The 25,038-nt window shown below is 30.4% G+C and overlaps 2 protein-coding genes across 3 annotated transcripts in view; one reads left to right on the top strand and one right to left on the bottom strand.

Moving 5' to 3' along the window:
- The first annotated feature begins 1,244 nt into the window (after positions 1–1,244).
- Positions 1,245–25,038, top strand: part of LOC111679960 (ell-associated factor Eaf) — a 25,463-nt gene continuing 1,669 nt past the window's right edge. The window contains exons 1-5 of the mRNA XM_023441567.2: positions 1,245–1,677; positions 1,770–2,110; positions 2,269–3,534; positions 4,167–4,387; positions 6,378–6,642. Coding sequence (XP_023297335.2) covers positions 1,660–1,677; positions 1,770–2,110; positions 2,269–3,534; positions 4,167–4,387; positions 6,378–6,631 — 2,100 coding nt within the window. The 5' untranslated portion in view covers positions 1,245–1,659 and the 3' untranslated portion in view covers positions 6,632–6,642. The remainder of the gene's footprint in view (positions 1,678–1,769; positions 2,111–2,268; positions 3,535–4,166; positions 4,388–6,377; positions 6,643–25,038) is intronic.
- Positions 9,575–11,668, bottom strand: LOC124418927. Of its 2 annotated transcripts, XM_046946872.1 has the most exons (5): positions 11,404–11,668; positions 11,151–11,327; positions 11,012–11,095; positions 10,882–10,959; positions 9,575–10,821 (listed from the first exon to the last, which is right to left on the bottom strand). In XM_046946872.1, the coding sequence occupies exons 2-5, from the start codon at positions 11,195–11,197 to the stop codon at positions 10,338–10,340; spliced, it is 693 nt and encodes a 230-aa protein (XP_046802828.1). In that variant the 5' UTR covers positions 11,198–11,327; positions 11,404–11,668; the 3' UTR covers positions 9,575–10,337. The 2 variants fall into 2 exon arrangements, with proteins under 2 accessions (XP_046802828.1, XP_046802829.1); XM_046946873.1 differs by having other exon boundaries at positions 10,680–10,821; positions 10,889–10,959; positions 11,151–11,668.

The following is a 25,038-nucleotide window of genomic DNA, read 5'->3' as shown; positions in this document are numbered from 1 at the left end:
AGAAAATTTTCTATAAATCGTATTTTTATTTCTATAAATTTTATATAAATTTTATTTTTATAGAAAATTTTCTATAAATTTTATTTTATAGAAAATTTTCTATAAATTTTATTTTATAGAAAATTTTCTATAAATTTTATTTTTATAGAAAATTTTCTATAAATTTTATTTTTATAGAAAATTTTCTATAAATTTTATTTTTATAGAAAATTTTCTATAAATTTTATTTTTTTAGAAAATTTTCTATAAATTTTATTTTTATAGAAAATTTTCTATAAATTTTATTTTTATAGAAAATTTTCTATAAATTTTATTTTTATAGAAAATTTTCTATAAATTTTATTTTTATAGAAAATTTTCTATAAATTTTATTTTTATAGAAAATTTTCTATAAATTTTATTTTTATAGAAAATTTTCTATAAATTTTATTTTTATAGAAAATTTTCTATACATTGTATTTTTATAGAAAATTTTCTATACATTGTATTTTTATAGAATGATTAATTTGTTAATTAACTTTTCTATAAATTTGGTATTTTTTTAATATTAACTTATATTAAATATTATATTTAACTAAAAGATTCATTTTTATAAATTTTAAATTTTTAAAAAATTTTGTAAAAATATTTTTTTGACAAAAGTTCAAATTAAAGAAATATTAAATAATATTTTTGTTATGAAATAAAGAGATTTTTAAAAAAAAAATTAAGCTTTATTTTAAATATTTTTTATAAATATTAAGCTTTTAGTTTTTTTTATAAAATTTTTTGTTGAAGTTTTTAAAAAATTTTGTGACGACAGAAATTTTGTAATATATTTTTAACATTAATGTACATATTTGCAAACACAGACCTTTACATCCTAGGAACTACAATATTGTTGAAGTTTTTTTGTTTTACATTTATTGTAATCCTATTTAATGCACAAAACAACTACTCACATTATAAACCATAATTGTTGTTCCTCTTTTCCTTCGTGGGAATAACGAGAATAGCAATACTAACAATGGTAGTGTGTAAGAATTTGTTAGTACAACTTCTCATAATTAATTCCATCCACCCATAACATAAACCCATAATAACAAACTCTTTCCCTTGAAAGTGCAGCAAAAAGCCCCAAACAATTTCAAGGCCATTTACTCACACAAACATTCCGCCATCTGGCAGCACTTGGCGAAATGTAAACAATTTTTTTGTTTAATTTGCAAAAAATCGTGCATCTCTTTTTCACAAAGACAAAAAATCGCGAAAAAATAATTCACAATGATTGAAGTTAAAGAAAAAGAAAGAAAAAGAAGGCGAAGAAAAAAATCCTGTATTTTAAGGAATCTACAAGAAATTTTTCAAGTCACGACAGCGAAAAAAAAGAAGTGAAAATTTTCTTATAAGAGAAAAAATTGCAATAAGAAAACTGCAATTAAAACGAGTGAAAAATTGTGCAAATTTAGAGATTTCGTGAATAGAAAAGCCTCGAAAATATAAAATTTATGAAAAATTAGAGAGAATTAAAGAAAATTTGTAACAATTGCTAGATCTAATAGTCCTTGGTTGTTAGCAAAAGGTAGGGGCGAGACACCAATACCGGGCGCTAACAACGCCGCCGCCACCAACGCCAACACCGCCAGCCATAATACAGTCGTCGTCCCAAGGCAGCTTTTAATGAAAATGAATAATTTGGTGTGTTTGTTTGTGGGATATTGTTGAAATGAGGAGGGCACAATGAAATGTAATATTGTTGTTGTTTTTTCGTTTTCGTTTTTCTATTAAAGGATCACGTAAAAAATTTCTATCCGGACAATTATAAATTGGATTTATCGGAAACAATGAAGGCGGCCTTATCTAAGGGTGGACCCGGCGCCAGTGGTTCGGGGGCTGGACCTTCCGGTGTGGGTGGCATGTCTGCGCCCTCTAGTGCCGGTCCGCATGGTACGGGTGATATGGCCGGCACAAGTGCTGCTGGCATTTCTGGTGCCGGTTATGTGACTGAAAAACTCTATATGCTTTTGCAATTATATTTACAAAATAAGGGCTGGAATCCCAGTGCAGAGTTGTTGCAGTGTTTCACCGATTTGAAAGATAATGCCATGTTGCCCAGTGCAGCTTATTTGCAGTGAGTTTAATAAGAAAAATCCACGTTTAAAGGATGTTTTATGTATAAACAATTGTTAAACTAATAGAAATTTTGCGTTTAGCTTAAGATATTTTACATATTTTTAACTGAATATTGCAACTATTTTAATTGAATTTTCTTTATATATTCCTTAACAGAGTCTTGGCCAATCGCATGACATTGGATACCCAGGGACGTTTGATTTTGCGTGAAAATGGCAAAATCGTCTTGCCCTTTGAACATTTTGCCAATGCTGTTATGCTTAAGCATATGTCCGGTCCTCATGGTCTGCATTTAAGTGTTGATGCCACAGTGAGAGCTGTCATTGAATCTTATACTATAGGCCGTGAAAATTTTGGCATGGAAAAGGAGTTTATTATAGAAGTGGTACAATCATGTCCCAGTCCTGCTTGTCGTTACTATAAAAATCATATTGGCATTTCACCTCTACCATTTATGGATCAACAATTTCCCAGCGTCAATCCAACTGATTTTCTGCAGCATTTGCCTCACTTGCCTCCACCCCCACCTCCTCATGTGACTGGTAGTCATGTGGCGGGTGGCTCAGCGGGTGGCAGTACTGTTAGTGGCCCCAGTTCGGCTGGTAGTAGCAGTTCGGCTACTAGTAGTTCTACTGGCGGTGGTGTGGGGGGAGAAGTTGATTTGTCTTCTAAATCATCGCATTCTTCCCATCCTAAGGTACCACCTCAACTGCAACATTTAACTAAACAACAACAGAACAGCATACAATCGCAATTATCACAAATAAGCGCTGCGGCTGCTGCCGCCGCTGCTGCAGCTGCTGCCAAACAACAACACCAGCAACAGCAGCAACAACAACAGCAACAACATCATCAACAACAGCAACAACAAGCCGCCGTAGCAGCAGCTGCTGCAGCCGCCGCCGCCCAACAACAGCAGCAACAACTATCGGCTCTCATACAACAACAACAGAATCGTGCTTTAGCTCAGCAAAGTCTAGAAAAATTTAGCACTCTTTCAGCATTAGAGAAACAACGTGTACTCTCTCAACTGGATCCCAAACATTTTGATCCCACCACTATGGCCGTTGCTGCGGCTGCAGCTAATTTACAAATGCAAGGTCTTATGCAGTCTCAAGCTGCTGCTGTGGCGGCCGCTGCTGCAGCTGCTGGTCAAAATTCGGCTGCTCAATCAGCTGCAGCAGTTTCTGCTGCTGCTATGGGTCTACCAAATGCTTCTCCCAATCCGGGTGTTCCCATTGTACCGCCACCGCATCACAACATTCATCATCCTTTGCCACCACCACCCCAATCGCCTACAGCTCATAGTGCTAGTGGTTCTAGTAGTGGTAGTGCTGCTGCCATGGGACGTCATGATAGTTCTCCCTCCACATCTGAACATTCAGTGCAGCAGATAGTGCAGAAAAACGTTGAAACCTTGCGGTGAGTTTAAGGGCAAAGAAGAAATGCTAAGTAAATCTTCACATTAGTAAGTATGTAGAGAGATTTTTTATAATGGAATTCCTTATTTTGGTGGAAAGAAATATTGAGGTAAAAAACAGATTTTGTTAAAGATATTGGAGAAAAAGTTAATAATTAATAGGGGCTATTCACTTTATTTGTAAATCATTTGAATTAGTTTTACTTCTTGTTATCGGCTTCAAATAAAAACCTTTAGTTTTCCCAAAAAGAATCAAAGAAATTACAAAAATCTATATTTTATTTTCGAAATTATTTTTAAAGAAACGATCTTTATACCATGGAAATGATTAATACTGAATTCCTTCTATTCCAAAATGTTTAATTACGGAAAATTTTATATTCAAATATTTTCAATATCAAAAATTTTGTATTTGAAAATCTTCAGTATTGATCATTTCGAATGATAAACAACAAAATTTAATTGATATACAGTTATAATAAACAGTTATAATAAAAATCTTTTGATATTCAATATTTTTGATATTGAAAATTTTCGAATTGATAATTATATTATTAAAATTCAATTTTCTTAATAAAATTATTTTCTTTGTACTTTGTACATGTACCGTTACTTATTCATGTTTCCCTTCCAGTGCCAGTTTGGAATCTTTGGAATCGAATAAAGATCTATTGGCTTTGCACAACATTGCTTGGTCCTCCACCGATGTGAATGGCCGCGAGGGTTGGCCTTTAGGTCAGGAGAAAATCATACGTATATTTGCCGAACTTATGCGTAATATGGCACGTATGAAAACCTACATACGTCCATCAATGTGCAAACCATATGGAAAACAAAGTGAAGCACTACAAAAAAGTAAGTTGATTTTTAATTTCATAACGGTAATCATTGGAAGCTACGTTATTATAACTATACATTTTGAAATGCGAGAAAGTATTAAAAAGCTATTGAAATTGTATTAGAATTTTAAAGATTTCAAGGATTAAAGTAATTTGTTGTCTGATTTGTTCAGCTAAATATAAAGTGATCTACAAACAGATCTACAAACTGATCTACAAACTCATGAACATATTGTTTTGCAAACTGAAACAAACAGATCTATGAACGGATCTACAGACTGATTACATCTAACTAACTAACTAACTAACTTACTAACTTACTAACTAACTAACTAACTAACTAACTAACTAACTAACTAACTAACGAACTAAGTAACTAACTAACTAACTAACGAACTAACTAACTAACTAGCTAGATAGCTAGCTATTAACTAACTAACTAACTAACTAATTAACTAACTATTTAACTAATCTCGCCGTTTGCCTTCATATTAAAATTCATGAAATTCAACTGAATTGTTCAATGATCATATCAGACTTACAGGCGCCTTTTTATACCCTACACCACTTCAGTGAAGAGAGTATATTGGGTTTGTGCTGATGTTTGTTACGCATAATGGTATTGGTCCTATACCCACCTTAAAGTATAACCAATCGGCTCAGAATCATTCTGAGTCGATTTAGCTATGTCCGTCCGTCCATGTAAACCTTGTAAACAAACTACAGGTCGCAATTTTGAAGACAATTTAATGAAATTTGGTAAATTATATTATTCCATCTTAACCACTGAAAATGAAAGTCCCCATACAACTGTATGCCTGAATAGGGCTTGTAAACCGTGTAATCAAACTACAAGTCGCAATTTTGGAGATAATTCAATGGAATTTAGCACTATCCATGATCTTCTATGGATCCGTAGATGAAGCCTAAAAATAGGCCTTGATGACTCTCAAGAACTCTATAATGGTAGGGCCTCATTTGACCCTATCCCCTATAAAAAGCCCCCTTCAATATTTGACTTCAATGTACCAGTTGTATTCAACAATGAATGGCTTAAGTATATCTGATGTAAGGTACAATTCAACTTAAATGTTTTATAATGAAAACTTAATCACATTTTACTTTTTCTAACAGGTATAGGGTATTATATGGTCGGCTTCGTCCGTCTATAATTTCTTACTTCTGTGAAGACTAATTTCGGTGTGGTATGGATTTGACTACAGTAAATGTTATGTCTCATGATAGCCACTTGTCTGAGAACTTCATTGACTAACATTTAAGCCTATAGTAAAGTTCATATTAAAATATTTGTCTGAACTTCGACCACAATTTTGCATTAATACGCCACCCCCTTCTCCCTATTATAAAACATACTTTAATTTTCTGAAAGATGACTTCTTAGGGCGGGTTTCTTACTTCTCAGTTAAACTAGACTTAACTTGCTGTTAGATTAAACACGGAACAAATTTAGGCGGACTTTAACCGATAATTGTGTTTTTCAGTTTTAGATTTAAGCTCAGTTAACTTTGTTTGTAATGCCAAGTTTTCACTCAAAAATATAAACAATGAACAGCTGTTTTTTGCAAACAATAATTTTGTAAAATGAAAAAAGTTTGGAAAAATGTTAAATAAACATTTAACACAGTAATAAATAAAACAAAACAATTCAAAAAAATGCAATTTACTTAAAATATTAAGTTTTTGTTCTTCCGAAATCATTGTTTTATTGTTTTTGTTAATTGTGTTTTCTCATTTATAACTTGAGTTTAATTGGCCAATTACACTCAGTTAAACTAAGATAATAAGTAACTTTACTGATAACTGAAAAACACAAAACATATATTAATCCAGGTATTAACCAAAGAATGAAGATTATCTTTATCAGAAAAACTCGCCCTTAGTGACACTAAGATCTAAACAACTGATTGTTTAGAAATAAAACAAAGAACACTTTTCTTCTAACAATACAAATGATACCCACTAATTGTTAACTTTAACTATTCCAGCTCTCTTAGACACCATACAAATTGTGCAGTCTTTGCGCAATTCTCTGCCACCACCACATATACAAGTATCATCTTGGAAAAGTGAAAGTGAGGGTACATCGAATTTACAAGGTGGCGGTAATGGTGCTGTAGGTGGTGTTGTAGGTATGGGAAATCCTCCATCAGGATCTCCTATGATGGGTGTAGGTAATGGTGCTACATTAATGGGTAATATGACTCCACAACGTATGGAAAATTTAAGCAATTCAATATAAACATAAAACAGGTAAGTTTGTTTTATCATATTAAGATATAAACTAGAAGATATAAATGTTGGAAATCTTTGGAGCATAATATACAAACAAACAAAAGAGTTTGTAAAAACAAAATGAATGCAAAAACACACATTCCATAATATAAAAGTAATAGTATTTTTTCAACTTATTCTTCTTTAACTTTTGTAGTAGTGATAAGATTTAATATACATACTCTAAGAAAAGAGTATTTCTTAACTAAATGTAGGAAATATTTTAAATTAAAAAAAAAAAAAACAATTATGAATGTTTTAAACCATTTAAACAAGAAAACATATAAACATGCAATTTAAACATGATTTTAATGACGACGAACAAAGGTTTTTAAAACCATTTAAAGTATTAAATTAATTAAATAATTATTTAGTATGAAAAACAAACAAAACTTTTTGTGCAATTTCAACTTTAAAGTTGAATATAATTTTCTTTTTTTTATTACAAAAAAAAAAACTTAAGTATTATTAATAATTGATTAAATAAGTATAAATATTTTAGCATTTATTATTGTTTAAAAGATTTTATTTTCAAAACTGGCTTTTATGATTTTAAACAGTGCCATTAGTTTTAGTTGGAACAGATTTAAATCTTATTTTTTTTTTTTTTAATTCTTAATACTAGTGTTAAACAACAAGTGTTATATGGTTTAGACAAAAAGTCTAGAAAAGTAGAAATTTTAATTTAAAGACATGCGCATAAGGAAATGCTTAAATATTTCAGAAAAAACTGAACAACTTGCTAAGTGTCTAAATACACAAACAAATTATGCAAAAAGTTATTAAAAAAAGGTTAGTGAACTTTTTGTTTAGACTTACATAACCTTTGTTAAACACTTAACTCAACAGACTGATTTTATTTATTATTATTTTTTTACAAACTATTTCTTTAAACAAATTTTTAAAACAAAAACAAATGTATAAGTTCCTGGGCTTAAATGTTCAACTAATTATAACAAACAAAAAAAAACGTCTTCTCATATTTGGCTTTAAAGCATAAAAAATTTTAGTTTTTTTCTTAAAATTTCATTTTTTTATATATTCGGCTACAAATAAAATCCAAAAAATCTGTGATAATTAATACAAAAAAGAATGAAAAAAAAACAAAATTTAGTTAAAAAAAATTCTTAATTTTTTTATTAATTATAGTTTAGGCTAACATTTCAAAAAAACAAAAATAAATAAAATTTGGCTTAAAAAAAATTAAACAAAATTCCCTAAAGGAGCAAATGCTTTTAAAATATTTTACTTTTTTTTTTCCTTAAAAAAACCAATTTAATTTCTTTTTACAATTTTTATTCTAAAAAAATTAAAGAAAAAGTATTATAATAATTAAACAAAAACAAAATCATCATATCAATTATAAAATAAATGTAATTAGTTTTTATAAGCTTAAAAATTAAAAAAAAACTATAATAATTATGCTTAAAATATAAAAAAACAATAATAATTATATTAAAATTTAAATATAATAATTCTTGCAATAATATTAATATATTTAACAACAACAATATTCCATTTATAACATAAAAAAATAACATAATAATTTACCCACCAATAATAGTAATAAGAACACATTGCAACAAAGCTCTGAGTTCTTTAAAACAAAACTGTAAGATGAAAAAAAAAAAAACATTATTAACACAAAACATAGAAATCATAAAATTTGTTCTTTTAAGAAATACTAAACGTTTTACAAGAAAAAAATATTTTGGTTGAAAAAATTTCCACTTTCAGTTTTCTTTTTGTTCAAGTTTTCATTTTAAGCTAGAAATCTTCAATTATAAATAGGTCGTTATAGTAATCTTATAGTCCTACAAACGTTTAAAGTTCGTCTAGGGTTTTAGGTTCAGGAATGTTCTATATATGTATGCTCGACTTTTGCAGGATTTTGTACTCCCTACATCACTTATCTGTGTGGATTTTTGAGAGAATCCATAATATCATTAACCAGTACTGAAATTGTATAATAAATTGGAAAATATCAAGTATGTCCTATACTTGATGGCGGTCTGAATTATCTAACTTATATTCTGGAACTCTCTATTTCTGAAACCAGACAAACGCGCTACTTAAGAATTTTTTTACCAATCTATCTCCTTGTTATCAACGGTAGCAAAAATCGCCAATAGTGTCAAGTCGCTAGATTTATGCAAGACCAAGATCATACGGTCCATAACAAACAATGTCAGCACGTCAGTATATTATTGGTTTGACCCATACGCCAAACACTTGTTATTGAGAAAAACGACAAAGAAGGTTTAGATAAACTTTTCTCAAAATTTACGTGATAGATTTTTTTTTAATTTTCACACTTGATTTCGATATATGTTTTGAACAAAATTATAGATTTACACACCGTTATGTAAAATTTAAAAAAAGTTATTAAGATTTTAATGAAAACAAAAATTCGTGTGTTATGGTCTATATCAATTTTTTATTTTTGTTTTCACTTTTTAGGGTCTATATCCATACATACACACTATTTTTTTGGTTATTCTTTGTATTAAGAATTTTTTCTTTGGAGATCCCCTTGAATATGGAATAAAAATCACTAATAATTAAATTTTGTATTTATATTTATTAAAATTAAAAATAAAAAAGCAGTCCTACTGTTTTTATAAAAAACTAAAAAACTTTTCTAAAGTATTAATATAACATTTTTAAGAAAATATAAGGTACAAAGTTTCTTTTAAGACAAAAATTAAATTTGAAGCAAATTTTTAAAACAACCTTTGTCAATATTTGGTAAAAATATAAGTAAGACTTTAATATCTTTTTTTATCGCTGGAAACAGCCGACGGTGCCAAAATCTGTAATTTATGTGCTAAAATATCTTTCGGAGTTTTAAAACATTTTTTTGACGCTGGTTTTATCAATGTTGCTTTCCGAAACTCTTTATCTCTACATGAATTTTTAAATTGAATATTTAATTTGTCGGTTTTTTGATATAAAATAACTTTAATTTTAGAAAATGGGACATTTCGATATTCCATTTTATTTGCAACCAGCGAATAGGAGTAGAAATCATTTGGAAGCATCCTTAAAACTTTTAATTTTGTTTTGTTAGTAGGAATATTTTCAAGTAGTTTGATGAGATGGAGAGGGCTGTGGATCTCCATATTTTTTAAATATCTGTCTATTACTCCATGAACACAATCCACTTCCTGTATTAATGAATGCCCCGGTTCCGAAAATTTGTGTACTATCATGTCAATATTATTTTGTTTAAGGAACATTTTTATTGCGGTGGTATTTATTCTATTTTTGTTTTGAGGTACGCAAGAATCACTCCATAATGTTATAGTTTTAATGCCAGGGAAATTTTTTACTAACTGATTTAAGATTTTAATTAGTGCGCTAGCTATATCATTGCCACTTCGACCACTATGAGCTTCGGTCCATAAAGCACAATAAGTAAATATTGGTACATTTGGTATAATAATAGTAGCTGTAAGGTTATACATACTTAATTTTCTTTTGTAATAAAATATAGATGCGTTTCCCTTGGGTTTTCATATTTTTGACGATATAGAGAGTACATTCGATTTACATTTAAAATTCCGTCAATATATTTTTTTTTTAGAATTTGCTCGACAATAATGAGAATCAATGGCCGGAAAACTTGAAATGTGTTCTCGAACTTCAGCTAACTTTTTTGGAGGTGTCACTCGTTAAATATTCTTGCCTTTTTTTCGTGGATGAGGAATTCCCGTGCTGGCATCATTTAAGTGTTCAAAGCAATAATATATTCTCTTTTGATTTATGCTTAATGTATTCAAAAAAAAAGTTCGACATACGCGGTAGGTTATTTTATCTTTTTCCAAGTAATATAGAAACGAAAACTGTTTTTTAGCTGATTTTAATGTTCTACGGCGTACTACAGGATGCCGGGCAACAAATTTAATATAAAAGTTGTTTTTTTCGTCATCAGACATATTCCAAAAAGATTGGTGCAAATTCATACGATCTTCTTCAGAAAAAATATATGCACATTTTAAAAAACAATTGTAGCACGCTGGTTTAATTTTTCTTGCTGGCATTTTGGTATTATTTATGTTAATGTAATCCTTTCCCGATTCTCTGAGCTTTTTTCGTATGTTACATTTCCATGATTCAGGATTTTTCCTCCTTTTCTTTGGAGTGGGTGAAGAGATTCTAAATTGGATGTAAGTATTTTATTAAATTTTGTTTTTAAACAAATTGCAAACAACTTACCTATAACCTTCTTCCAGTTCTTCATATCTTATATCAACGTTTGGGGATATTGAGGTTAAAAATCTGACTTCATTTGTACTAAGAAGCAAAGTGTGAAAAAATATTCCAAAAACCTAAAAATAATATTTACCTATTTGCAAGACATTCGTGATCTGCTTCTTTAAATGCATATTCTGATGGTGATTTTATGGGTATTAAATCTTCATCAAACATCCTAAATGGCATAGAAATATTACAAAATGTCAGACAAACAATTAAATACTACTTACTGAATAATTTCTTCGGACAAGAACGGTGGTGGTGATGAAAATTCCATTTTTACTTCAGCGCCCAAATTATTTATGACTTGTTGATGTTTATGTACAAAATTTTCACTAAATTTATAAGATGGTGTTACCAGACTAACACATATTTTATATGTATACAAAAACTGTCAAAGCTGTAAGCTGCAATAATAACACTCAGTGTAATAGAACTGTCAAAATCCATATACAAATAATGTAAACAAGAGTTTAAAAACACCTTGTTATGTATGCTTTGATCTCCGTTTTTGTTATGGCAGTGGAGCAAAACAATAGTGATTAATTTGTTTTCAATTTTCGTATGAAAATGGCGGTCTATACGCCAAACAGTGGCGTATGGAGCAAAACAATATTTATTTAGTCTTAAAATTGTGGATATAGACCGAAGTTAACACCCGATATCTCGGAATTCGTACCAAATATTGAAAAATGGGTTTTGGAATCGGAAAGAGGATGTCGAAATTATATACAATCCACTCCTAACTCATTTTTTTTTTAAATGGTCGGTGGGTCAAACCAATAATATACTGACGAGCAGTAGACATGCGTTTAAAGACCTAAAATCAAAAAATGATGCAAGTTTTAGTTCAATCTTAAAGATAAATTGTTTTAGTAGGTGAGAGATTGAAGATGGCTTTCGTTATTTTCCTATCGATATATAGTAGTTTTTCATATATTTTTGCTATTACCTCATTGCGAAATGTGCTACTCTGATAAGGACCTAATAAGGTCCAACGAACTCTACCTATTATTGATTGAGTATACTTTAAGGCGGGTATATGTCCTATACCCAATATCCGGTCTAAGTCCACCTCTCACACCGCCTACACACTTAAGTAACCTTACAGCAGAAGAACAGTTGTCCAATACAGCATTATAGTGGAAATAATTTCCCTGCCCATGTCCAATAAAGCAACATTTATCTTGCCCTTGAAATCATCAAGTACTCTAATAAACGAGGCTTCCCTCTTTTCAGCAAAATAATCCCTCATGACCCTTGTCACCTCCGTGACAAGCTTTTCAAACTGAGTAACCCTTTCAATCTTCCGATGAATTATCGGAATGGTAGGGTCCGTGTTAACCGGTTGCAATTGCCTAATAGGTTCATTGAGCCTAGGTGTGGCCTAGGTTTAACCACCCTGTTAAAGTTCTTCTTCATTGCCCTGTCAAGAACTTTCGCACATTTAGAATTCGAAGAAACTCCTTCCAAGGGATTCCCTCCCTTCACATCAAATCCATCATAAAGGTCAAAAGAATTGACAGCATAGCTGTTATACACCTCCTTCCTAGACAAGCGTTTCAAAGTCATTATCTTCAAAATGTCAAATTTCTGAATCCATTTAGGGCATTTTGATCTCTCAGTGGCAATGTGATCCACCGATCCACACAACAAACACCTGGGTTCACCACAACCCTCACTACAAGTTCCAGGTCGACCACACTTCAAGCACCTTTCCTTAGAGTGGCAACCTCTCTCAGTGTGGCCGAGCCTGCTACATTTGTGACATTGACGAAGAGGTGGATAGTACATTGATATCTCAATCTTGGAATAATCCAATACAATATAAGTGGAAATCTCATTTGAGTTCAATCCAAGCTTCACAGAAAGCATTGGAATTGTGGACCCATCCGGATTATCCGGATCTTTACTTTGAAACCGTTCCAATGAAATCAAAAGAACAGAACATACAACATTTTCCTTAATATATTCATCAGTATACAACCCCATAGGAATAAACAAAAGATCTGGGAATGAAAGCCTTGTAACCTAATAAAGCAAAATCATAGGACACAAAAAAATTGGCATCAGCTGCCGAATCAAATTTTATTCTAAACAAAGTTCTCCCAATATGGAAAATAAGAGAAATACCCTTAAAATTAAAAGACCTGATACTCTCATAGAACGGGAGGTGTCACAAACGACCAGAAACTCCCCAAAGTGATTATAAGTATATCGAATACTGGACTGTTCAATACTCGTTGATGACTGCGAGCCTCCTGAGGTAGGATCACACGACAGACCACCTGAAACGTCAGGCATCGATAGCGTACGTCCGTCGATATTACCATCATCAAAAATTATGTCGCCATCCGTAACCGCCAAAACACCTTCACGAGAACACTCACCAGATTTCTCTAGGTTGCCAATTGACAAGGCCTTCTTGACTGACGTGTTCACTGCACGTTCATTAACAGTCTTCCTCTTTAAAGACAGGGGTTGAAGCACTGATTCCAATCCATTCTCCTAAATAAAATCATCAAAGGACCTATTTTGCCCTCCAGAGGCTGAAGAAACCTCCTCACACATCCTGTATTTCTATTAGAAAACACACTTGATAATATTCTATCCGAGAACTCTTATAGAGTTTTCCACAATTCAAACCAAGCATGGAATTATCAAAAAGCTATTATATCAAAATGGCGACGAAAAGCACACGAAAGAAAATTTTCCCTACAGCACAACCTATCACTTCGAATAACAAAATGGAAGTGAAAGGTCTGGTCGGCTTGCTGTCCATGTAAAGCATGCGCGCAAGGTACAGGTCGCAATTTTCAAGATAAATGGATGAAATTTGGCGCACACGCTTTTTTAACCCATAGATGAATCCTATTGAAAATTAATAAAATCGGTCCATTATTTCACCTAGCCCCCATACGACAGAACCCCCGAAAAGGGCTTTTGAGCTCATACTTATGTTAAATATACCTGTATATCGATAAAAAGCGGCACAACTAAGTTTTATCCAAGCCTTGCAGAAAATTACTTGAATGTCCAAAATTAATTCAGCACAAATAAATATTATATAAATATATTCACAAAACTGGTGTAGGGTATCATATGGTCGGTCACGCACGTCTATACTTTCGTACTTGTTTTAATTTGTTTTTTTTTTTCTCTGAGTTTTCTATGCGTGAGCATGACTTGAATAAATTGAGTTATTTCAATTTATCTAAATTATCCTTTTAAGCAAATTCTCTTTTTGGTTTCCTCGGATGGTTGTTGTAAAAGTTCGACTGTGGCCGATAGTTCTTTCCTGAAATTAGAAGAATAAATACTTAATTATTTTGAGTATGTGTCTGTCAGTGGAAGATGGAGAAACTGCGCCACTTCAGTCGGTCTTAAGCATAGGTCTATGGGGCGCAAATTTGTAGATCTAGCGGGACAATTTAATAAATGCTTCGTGTCATGAGGACTTTGATGACAGGCTGGGCAACGATTTAAAGTGCCTGAAACGATACGTTCACGGTAGCAGCTGAGGAAACCTGCACCAGCCGACTCTTAATTGTGTCATGATTGTTCTAGAGTACCTCGGTAGTTGTCTCTCACAATCCTATATCGCAGGGTGGTGTTCATTTAGAACTCTGTTTCATATGTAGCCATTAATGGTCTCGTTGACCGCCATTTGATGCAACATTTCCCGGGCGCTTGCAATTGACAGTCTGTCGACGTACGATGGTATAACTTCTCCAAAAGGAACTGTCTAGTCAACAACACATTATGTTGTCTGACTAACAGTAACCTGGTCTCCTCATGTAATTGATCCACATTCGTCATTTTGACATAACTGGTTGTGATTCGAAGTGCATAATTCTGAGTCGTTTGTAAACCTCGCCATTGGGTATCACTAAGGAAAGAGGTCCATACTGGGGCAGTATAATTTAGAAGTGAGCGACAATTGTATCTTTATCCATGCCCCAAGAGGTGCCAGCTAAAGCTTTAAGGACCTTGTTTCTGTTTCGAACCTTTTGGTTGATGTAGATTGCGTGCCCTGCGAAGCAAAGGAGGCCGTCAAAGACTACTCCTAATATTTTCGGGTTTTGAACCGTGGTGATGGTTGTTACCGGTCCTTTTCTCGCTGTTATTTTGCTCAGCCTGTGAGTTCTTATTCAATTTCTTCTTTCTTGTGGCCTTTGGGATACTTTCTTAAGATGTGGATCTTCCTCTGAGTTAAATCCTATGAGGTGTTTTTTTACTAAAGGTGGTAATCCTTTTTATGTTGGGCGCAAGTTAAAGATTTTATAATTGTTACTTTGCAATATTAATTATTTTGCAATTGTTTAATATTTTTTACGTGAACATATTTTCTTTCTAGTTCTTCTAATTCCTCATCAACAACATCGAATATCCTGTGGTTAGTTAAATATTTCAATTCTTCGTCCATTAAAATGTCCACTACACTCTCTATTTTGAATAAGCCAGTTTCAAGCCTCACAATCAATATAACAATTACAAAAATTATATGATTCAAAATATTTACTAAATATATTATTTATTTATATTTGTAAAGTTTTGTCCCTTTTAAATGATGTTTATTTTTTAGATGTTGAAATAATTGCCTCCATCTAGGGATAGGTATTTGCTTTTCACATAAAGAACTTGTTCTACTTCTCCGAAGGATACATATTTTCCTTCTATGAATATTTTTTTTCTCTTGCTATTTTTCCTTCTTTTCCAGGTTACTTATTTGTAGAATTGTTTCTCCTTTTTCAAGGATACTTATTTGAAGATGTTGTTTCTCCTTTCTGAAAGGATATAAGTTAAAATTTTGATAATCTAATTTATTAAAAAAATAATACTTTGTTTTCTTTTAAATTAAAACTAACATTTAATTTACAATTTGTATTCTTACATTAACTTAAAAATAAATGTTAAATTGCATGGTAAGCAGTTGATTGGTTATAAATTTTATAAAAATTGCAGTTTATTATTGTTAACATTTTGTTCATAATTTTTAAATATTAATAATTCTGAAAGTATTTCTTTTACATTTTCGATATAGAAATATTTCATTGAACAATCTAAAAAATCAAATTCCATACAGCCATATCCAGGATATGAAACAGGACCTTTTTATACCCTCTTATAATTAAAAATAGTTGGTCGAATCGATCAATTACGTCTATTGGTTTCGTCTTCTTCTCGCCACTTTTATTGGAAACTTTGATAAGACATGGCTGATGTGTCGTAGTTATGGATCAAACATCGCCTTTGTCCTTCCATTTGTAACGTTAACATTTCCAGTTCTACTCCAAATCATTTCTCCTTTTTTAGTTTTTTAGTGGTTATACATTACAGGATTGAGCTTGCGAATAAAACGTAGGTATTCGTGGTTTGGGTTTTATAATACATTAGCGTAGTTATAGTGGTTATTAGTAAATAAATAATGGTCACGGTTAAAAAATGGATCCATAAGTTTGAAGACTACAGATTTTGTTTTTGATCCTGTCGTATCTGCTATAACTTTTTCTGCATAAATTATTGAATTTAAAATGTAGCCATCATTTATGCTGAGTTCATACTTAAAACTTTATGCTGTACTCAGCACGTTTCCCTCTATTGTATTGCTAAAACGATAATCTTCCTTAAAAAAGCATAAGAGACTCATCTAAGGACAATTATTTATCTCGTCTATAGTTGTTTTTTAATTTTATTTAAACTGAATTAAGAAGCGGCGTTACATTTTCCACTTTCATGTTCATTTGACTTGTACCCGTACATGTAATATTTGTTTGGCCTATTTTTATAGTTTGTAAAAGGTCTATCTTATTTGCGTTAACTTTCCTATATTTTGTGTGGTTTCTTACAACCTCTTATTTCCCTAATAATAATTTGTTCCGTCTTCTAATTTTAAACCTTTTCTGTATTTCTATGTTTTCGTCCTTTAGAATTGTTGCATTGGTATAGCCTTAAATACTAGTGGTATTTGTAATAGTTTGGACTTGAACTATGAATTCCTTCCAAATATCTGAAAAACTAATGCGAATTTAGAAAATTTGTCAGTTGTTGTCATAATACGTATAAAAAACTTCTATATGTATAATTTCTCGAGGCTTAGATGGTGTTTCCTTAATTTTATATGATATCGATCTCACGATCTAGTCCCTTCATAGTAACATTTTTTCTTTCTATTCCTTCTTATCCTTAGTAATTCTGATGTTACCTTTCTTATAATATGTTAGATTAAAGTTTTACTTGGATCTAGCAAGTATGCAGCGAATTAAGCATGACAAACAGTGGAACCGCACAAAACTGGTCCACGTCCATATCTTACAGAATGGTTATCGCCTTTGACAATATATAAGCAATATTATTGCCTTATATATTCCTGGGTCCTTTGACCCGCCATCTCGGTTAGAGACGTCCGACATTCATGGCCAAGTTGTGATGTTGAGGAAACACCAATCCGGGACTTTGTGGGAGTTGTTATCATAGCACCGGTGATGAAAAGGGCATGCCACCATACAACTTCCCCATACAGCCGTATTTTATTTCATAGTCAAATTCCGATAATTTAAATCTCCATCTTACAAGTTTGGATTTAGGTTCTTTTTTTGAATAAAGCCATCTTAATACCATGTAAGGCGTATTGAAACTTTTCTCATATTCAGTTTTGAATAGAGGCATTTTTACGCACTCATCTTTCTTTGGGTTTGTCTTAATTCCTTCAGATGTTATTATATGACATAAGAAATATTTGTCTTTCTTTAAAACATTATTCATTAATCATTTAGAAACATTATTCAGTAATCATTGGAATGTTTCTGAAGCTGTCTTCAGTCAAAAAGGCATTCATAATGTCCTTATTGATTTTATCTAAATAAGTTTTCTTTTTACAAAGTCCTTGGGATTACAAAATTGTTATTTTTCTTAAATTTCACTTAAAAATTACAGGACATAATTAAAAGTAACCAGCTTAGTCCTTTCTTTTCACTAATTTGTCGCTTATTCTAGAGGGTCCCAGAATATTTAATTTTGTTATATTTTCCTTTTCTCGATTAAACGTTTAACGTATATAAGATCTCGCGAATCTGCGCCAATTAAAAGAACGTTATTTTAAAACAATTAAAAAACACGGCTTAATGAGTTTTAATTATCAACTCTTTATTAATTACAAATTGTTCCTTATATACTAATTTACATATTGATTTATGTCTGTTAAAAAACTAAAGTCGATTTTGCCTTCTTACTTTGTTCTTAAAAATTAGTATATATTAACTTGAGGAGTTCAAAATTTAATGGAACTTCACAATGATTTATTTGCTATCCTTACTATTTAGTTGTTTATTATCGTTGATGTCTCTATATACTCTCTACTGACTTTGTTATAAATTTTTAAACTATCATGTTCAGTATCTGTCAATGGTATATAATTATTGGTTCCATTGAACTTTTGTTATGATCTTATTCATTTTAATATATTTTAAGGTCTTTCACTAGTTTACATATCGAGTTGTCATTTAAATATTTTCTAATACCCATATCGTCATAAGCTATATCGAACTTGGAACGATCTCCTCTACTTATGTATGTCAATGTTCGGCATGCCACTATCTGCGTTATTTAACCGAGTACGATTTCTACTTCTGCTAGTTATCCTCGTCCTAAGGTAAATAAAATCCGCTTCCAAAGGTATTCTCTTTTTAAATTAACAAGAATACTCAGAGGCCATCGTAGTACCAATGAAATTGTCCATCTGTAATTACTAATCCTATGGTCCCAGAAAGAATTTTTATTATCAAATTTCATTAGAAAATCATTTCGAATTCTAAACGTCCAACTTTGGAAAACTTTTTCGAGCATTACTCTCCAGAAATCATCATTAATAATATTGACTTATATAACTTAACTATAACTCTCTCTTGTCTGTCTCTTCTTGAATTTTTTTTTAACTATTAGTATACGATCATCATTTTATTAATCAAATCATCTCGACAGATTGTCGTGAAAGCTATGTTATGTTTAAGGAGGATCACATAGGATGGTGTGACTTTAGAAGATTATTTACTGGTTTGATAGTGAATCCCCAGATTGTTACTTTGTCCAATGCCGCAGAGTCCAATATCGTACGGAGTTGATACTGCTTAGTATATTCCTATTGCTTCATTTCATATATACTTCATAGGAACCCTACAATCTTCATTGGATACAATCTGAATATTTGACTCAAATATAATATTCTCTCTTCTCTGTCTGGTTGACTTATACTTAACCCAGTAGGATACGATCCTACATGTATACTATTTCGGAGGATCAATTCAAGTACAATCAGAGAAAAAGGACCACTCGTTATCAATTTCATTTTCTCTTAAGCTCTTGTATTCTCCAGATTGTTACGTTATCCGTATGGTCCAATAACGTACGTTGTGGATACATCTTAGACTGTTCCGTTCGCTTCCTTTCATATAGCATTACAAGTTTTAGAAAGTTTTGCCACATTCATTGGATTAGGAGGATTTGGTCATTGAGTACTTCTTGTCAAGTTTATTATCACTAATATTCTCGTCTATTCCGATTGCTTCCTTTCATATAGCTATACAAATTTTAGGAAGTTTACCATCTTCTTTGGATAAGGACTATTTAGTCATAGTCATAGTGCACTTCTTATCAAGTTCATTACCACCAATTTTCTCGTGTCCTAGAACTCAAATCAGTTCCACAGAATTTTGTGTAAGTTATGTAAGGTTTTAGGAGGAGCATACAAGTGATGAGAGTTCAAGAGGGCAATATCGTAAGGAGTCGATAATCTTAGTCTGATTTCTTTCATATATCATTATAAGTTAAAGGAAATTTATCATCTTCATTGAATTGTGCATTTGTTGTCAAGCAAATTAGTAATATGATATTACCACCAATATTCTTGTGTCCTAGAACCCAACTCATTTCGGCAGAACGTAGTCTAAGTTATGAAAGGTTTAAGTAAAAGCACACAAGTGGTGTTAAATCAAAAGACCAATGCAGGTTTCACAGTGTGTCCTAAGAGTCTTACGATGCCCAATGTCGTTGCCTCTGATATTGCATTAATCTGTAACATATTAGCCTTGTCTGTTATTACAACTTTAAAATCTTTATTGGATTAATTAAATAGCTTAACTTGGGCCCGAACCGGATGCCATAAATTTCGATCTTAAAATTTTTTAATGACTCAGTTACATCAATTAATGTATTTTGAATTGGATTATATCGTTTGCAGGAAGTTTTTTCAGCTTAACTTTTTTATATATGGAATTTGACAGCCTCAAAAGAAAATTCCATATATAAAAAACAACAATAATAATAAAAATCGTATAAACGAATATAAGTGGTAATTTCTTTCACCACTTGGTTAAGTGGACGAGATTTTTTTTGTCTACAAAAATTAAAAATATACAAAATAATGCTCAATAATTCTTGTAAAACGTAAGGTATTTTAATAAAATCATTTATTGAATTAATGTTTTATAAATATTATTTTAACACAAATAGTTTTTGTTTTTAAACAAAAGGTTGTACTGTCTTTTAAACAATAATGACGACTGGTATTTAAAACGCATAATAATTTAAAAATTTTAACACAAATTTTATGTTATTTTACTTTACTTTTAATCTTTTTTAAATAAACAAAAATGCAACAGTATTATTAAAAAAATGCATTTCAATCAAAACTAAATTTCAAACAAAAACAACAATAACCAAGACTTCAAACCTATAAATAACAAAAAGGAAAATTAAATCAAAATTTATTAAATTTTCCAGCAAATTTAAATAATCATTGACTAACAACAAATCTTGTCAAATCGAAAATAGAAATAATTTTTATCACAAAAAACCACATAAAAACTTCTTTTCAAATCTAAAATATATTTTAATTAATTTAATAAAAAATATATTATAAAAATATATTTAAAAAATATCTTAAAGTAGCATTAAAACAAAACAAAAAAACTTTAAAAAATTTAATACAATAATTAAAAATAATTATATCAATATTATTATTATGCATAACAAAACTACAGTGTAAACGCTTAAATAATTCTATAAACAAAAAAATCTAAGCAAAAAAATATATTTTCAAATAAAATATGTTCTTTAAATAAATTTAAACAACATAATAATATATATAATTATCAATAATATATAATATATATATATATATTATTGATAAACATTTTAATTAAACTATCAATTAAAATTGTATTCAGTGAATCAATAAAAATTAAAAACACTAAATGCATGTAAGCTAAAAAAGAAATAAAGAAGTTAAAATCGTTTTGTTAAGGCAAACAAATTTTGTTGTCAATAAATTTCAACTACATATGTAGTTATAAATAAAATAAATGACAATATTACTTAATGTTTTTATTTCCGTTTCTTTTTTAAAATTTAATACATAATCTCATAATCATAATCTCTTAACTTTTATACATAAAAGCTTTTTATCATTTTTAAACATGACAGCTTTTGCCATTTTCTTTAATGAATTTATTTAAAAACATTTTTTATTAACTACTGACGCCATCTTCATTTTAACTTTTTTATTTCTTTATGCTTTTACTTTGCAACTTTATACACTTTTACTAACACTAAAGTCATATTCAAATTCGACTGATTATGGTCCAAAGTATAGTATAGTCTAAAGTCTAGTCTATAGTTCAGTCTATAGTCTATCCTATAGCCTAGTCTATAGTCTAGTGTAAGTCAGTCTAAAGTCTAGTGTATGGACTAGTATGTAGTCTACTATATAGCCTAGTATGTAGTCTAGCCAATAGTCTAGTATGTAGTTTAGCCAATAGTCTAGTCTACCGTCTAGTTTATAGTATAGTCTATAATCAAGTCTAAAGTCTAGTCTATAGTCTAGTCTATAGTCTAGTCTATAGTCTAGTCTATAGTCTAGTCTATAGTCTAGTCTATAGTCTAGTCTATAGTCTAGTCTATAGTCTAGTCTATAGTCTAGTCTATAGTCTAGTCTATAGTCTTGTCTATAGTCTAGTCTATAGTCTAGTGTATAGTCTAGTCCATAGTCTAGTCTATAGTCTAGTCTATAGTCTAGTCTATTGTCTAGTCTATAGTCTAGTCTATAGTCTAGTCTATAATCTAGTCTTTAGTCTTGTCTATAGTCTAGTTTATAGTCTAGTCTATAGTCTAAAGTCTAGTATGTAGTCTAGCCAATAGTCTAGTATGTAGTCTAGCCAATAGTCTAGTATGTAGTCTAGCCAATAGTCTAGTCTATAGTCTAGTTTATAGTCTAGTCTATAGTCTAGTTTATAGTATAGTCTATAGTCTAGTCTATAGTCTAGTTTATAGTCTAGTCTATAGTCTAGTCTATAGTCTAGTCTATAGTCTAGTCTATAGTCTCGTCTATAGTCTAGTCTAGTTTATAGTCTAGTATATAGTCTAGCCTAAAGTCTAGTCTATAGTCTAGTATATAGTCTAGTATATAGTCTAGTCTATAGTCTAGTATATAGTCTAGTCTAAAGTCTAGTCTATAGTCTAGTATATAGTCTAGTCTATAGTCTAGTTAATAGCCTAGTTTATAGTCTAGTCTATAGTCTAGTCTATAATCTAGTCTATAGTCTATGGTCTAGTCTATAGTCTAGTCTATAGTTTAACCTATAGTCTAGTCTATTCTGTATTCTAGTTTATAGTATAGTATATTGTTTTGTCTATTTTATAGTCCATAATATAGTCAATAATCTAGTCTATGTTCTCGTCTATTTTTTAGTTTATAGTCTAGTCGATAGCTTATAGTCTACTTTTTAGCCTTGTTTATAGTCCGTTTTATAGTCTGGTTTTATAGCCCACTGTAGTTTATTGTTTACACGACTATATATCGTCTGTAGTCCACACTCACACACATAAAATATAGCATAGTCTATGGTCTAGTCTATAATTTTGTCTACAATCTAGTCTATATTCTGACCTATAGTCTAGTCTATAGTCTAGTCTATATTCTAGTCTATAGTCTGACCTATAGTGTAGTCTGTAGCCTAGTCTATAGTCTGACCTATAGTATAGTCTATAGTCTGATCTATAGTCTGACCTATGGTCTAGTCTATAGTCTGTATTCTAGTTAGTAGTCTAGTCTATAGTTTTTCCTATTGTCTTGTCTATAGTTTAGTCTTTAGTCTAATATATAGTATAGTCTATTCCATAGTATAGACTATGGTCTAGTTTATTGTCTATTCTGTATTCTAGTTTATAGTCTAGTCTATTGTTTTGTCTATAATATAGTTAGTAGTCTAGTATATATTCTAGTTTATAGTCTCGTTTATAGTATGGTTTTAGTCTATTTTATAGCCTACTGTAGTTTATTGTTTAGCCTATATTCCAGACTATAGTATAGTCTGTTGTCTATTCTATTGTTTAGTCTATAGTCTAGTAGATAGGCTTATGTATAGTCTTGTCTATAGTCTAGAAGAAAGTATAGTCTATGGTTTAGTCTATAGTTTACTTTTATCAATTTAACCATTTATAATTATTTACCCATTGAACTACATACTAACAAATAGTATAGTGCTCTTATTTAAATGCTAACGACTGTTCAGCTCACGTTGCACTAGCTATCTACAAAATGTCAAATGTGTAAATAAAAACAAATAAAGACAACATAAACAATAGAAAATGAAAAATAAAAACCAAAACAAACTTTGCAAAAATTGTGACCAACGAAAATAAAAACTAAAATAAAATAAGAAAAGTAAAACAAAGAATACAAAACAAATCGCACACACACAATTTGTATAAAACAAAAAAAAAATAAATAAATGACAACAACAACTCGACGTACTTGTAGTAGAGTCTACTAAGTAGAGTGTGGATGGATGTTTCGAACGGATGGATGAAATGAAATGAGAAAAAAACAACAACGATAGCAGCTAACAAACCGATACCAGACACGGTGAGCAAGTAAAATATACACCGCATGACAGTCAGTAATTTTTCGATATTGGAGCGAATTACAACGTTCTTGTGGATAAAATTGAAATACAAAAAACAAAATAAGTGTTTTGGTGAATGTGTATAGAAAACTTGGAAGAAAAAAAGTCCAAGTAAACCTTAAGATATACAAACAAAAAATATTATTGTATATTACAGCTGGTTGGTTGTCTGTTTTTTATAAAAGAAATCATTTAAAAAAAATGAATTAAAAATAAAAAAATTCAAGTCTGGTCACAAAAATTCAAAATTAGTTTTTTATTTTGTATTTTTCTACAAAAGTAAATTAATTAATTAATTTAACAGTGTTTAAAAAAAGCAACAAAAACAACACCAATTTCATTGAATTTTGTATAGAAACAAATAATAACAAGAAATAACAAGTTTTATTGTGTTTATGTTGTAAGTGTGTTTCCTTTAACTCTCAATACGTCTTTTACGATTTTTTAAAAAACGACGTAATTAATTTAATGACAAAATATTTCAACTGAAAACTTTAATTAAAATTATGTTTTAAATCAATCCAAAATAAATCAATTAAGTTTTTTGAAAAAAGTCTACTTTTTTAATATTTAATGATTTTTTCCTTTCGTCTTTTGTGTGTAAAAAAACGTACTCTCCTGCGAAGAGGTTTGTTTTCTTTTTCTAGTCATTGTTGTTGTTCGATGGTCTCTTTAGAACAAATCGTATAAAACAAATATAGTGTTTCGTCTAATAATTAAACAAACATTAGAAAAAGTAACTGCCGAATTTTTTTTTCAATTTATTTTTATTTTAATATTAAAAATGCTTGTTTGTGTTTGTGATTTGTAAACTTAAACACCTTGACTATAGACTAGACTATAGACTAGACTATAGACTAGACTTTATACTAGACTATAGACCAGACTATAGACTAGACTATAGACTAGACTATAGAATAGACTATAGAATAGACTATAGACTAGACTATAGACCAGACTATAGACTAGACTATAAACTAGACTATAGACTAGACTATAGACTAGACTATAGACTAGAATATAGACTAGACTATAGTGTTTTGGTGAATGTGTATAGACTAGACTATAGACTAGACTATAGACTAGACTATAGACTAGACTATAGACTATAGACTAGACTATAGACTAGACTATAGACTAGACTATAGACTAGACTATA

This window comes from Lucilia cuprina, chromosome 3 (genome assembly GCF_022045245.1).
Source record: "Lucilia cuprina isolate Lc7/37 chromosome 3, ASM2204524v1, whole genome shotgun sequence".
Classification (NCBI taxonomy): Eukaryota; Metazoa; Arthropoda; class Insecta; order Diptera; family Calliphoridae; genus Lucilia; species Lucilia cuprina.
The sequence above is the reverse complement of the archived record's forward strand: the minus strand, read 5'-3'. Positions and strand labels throughout refer to the sequence as shown.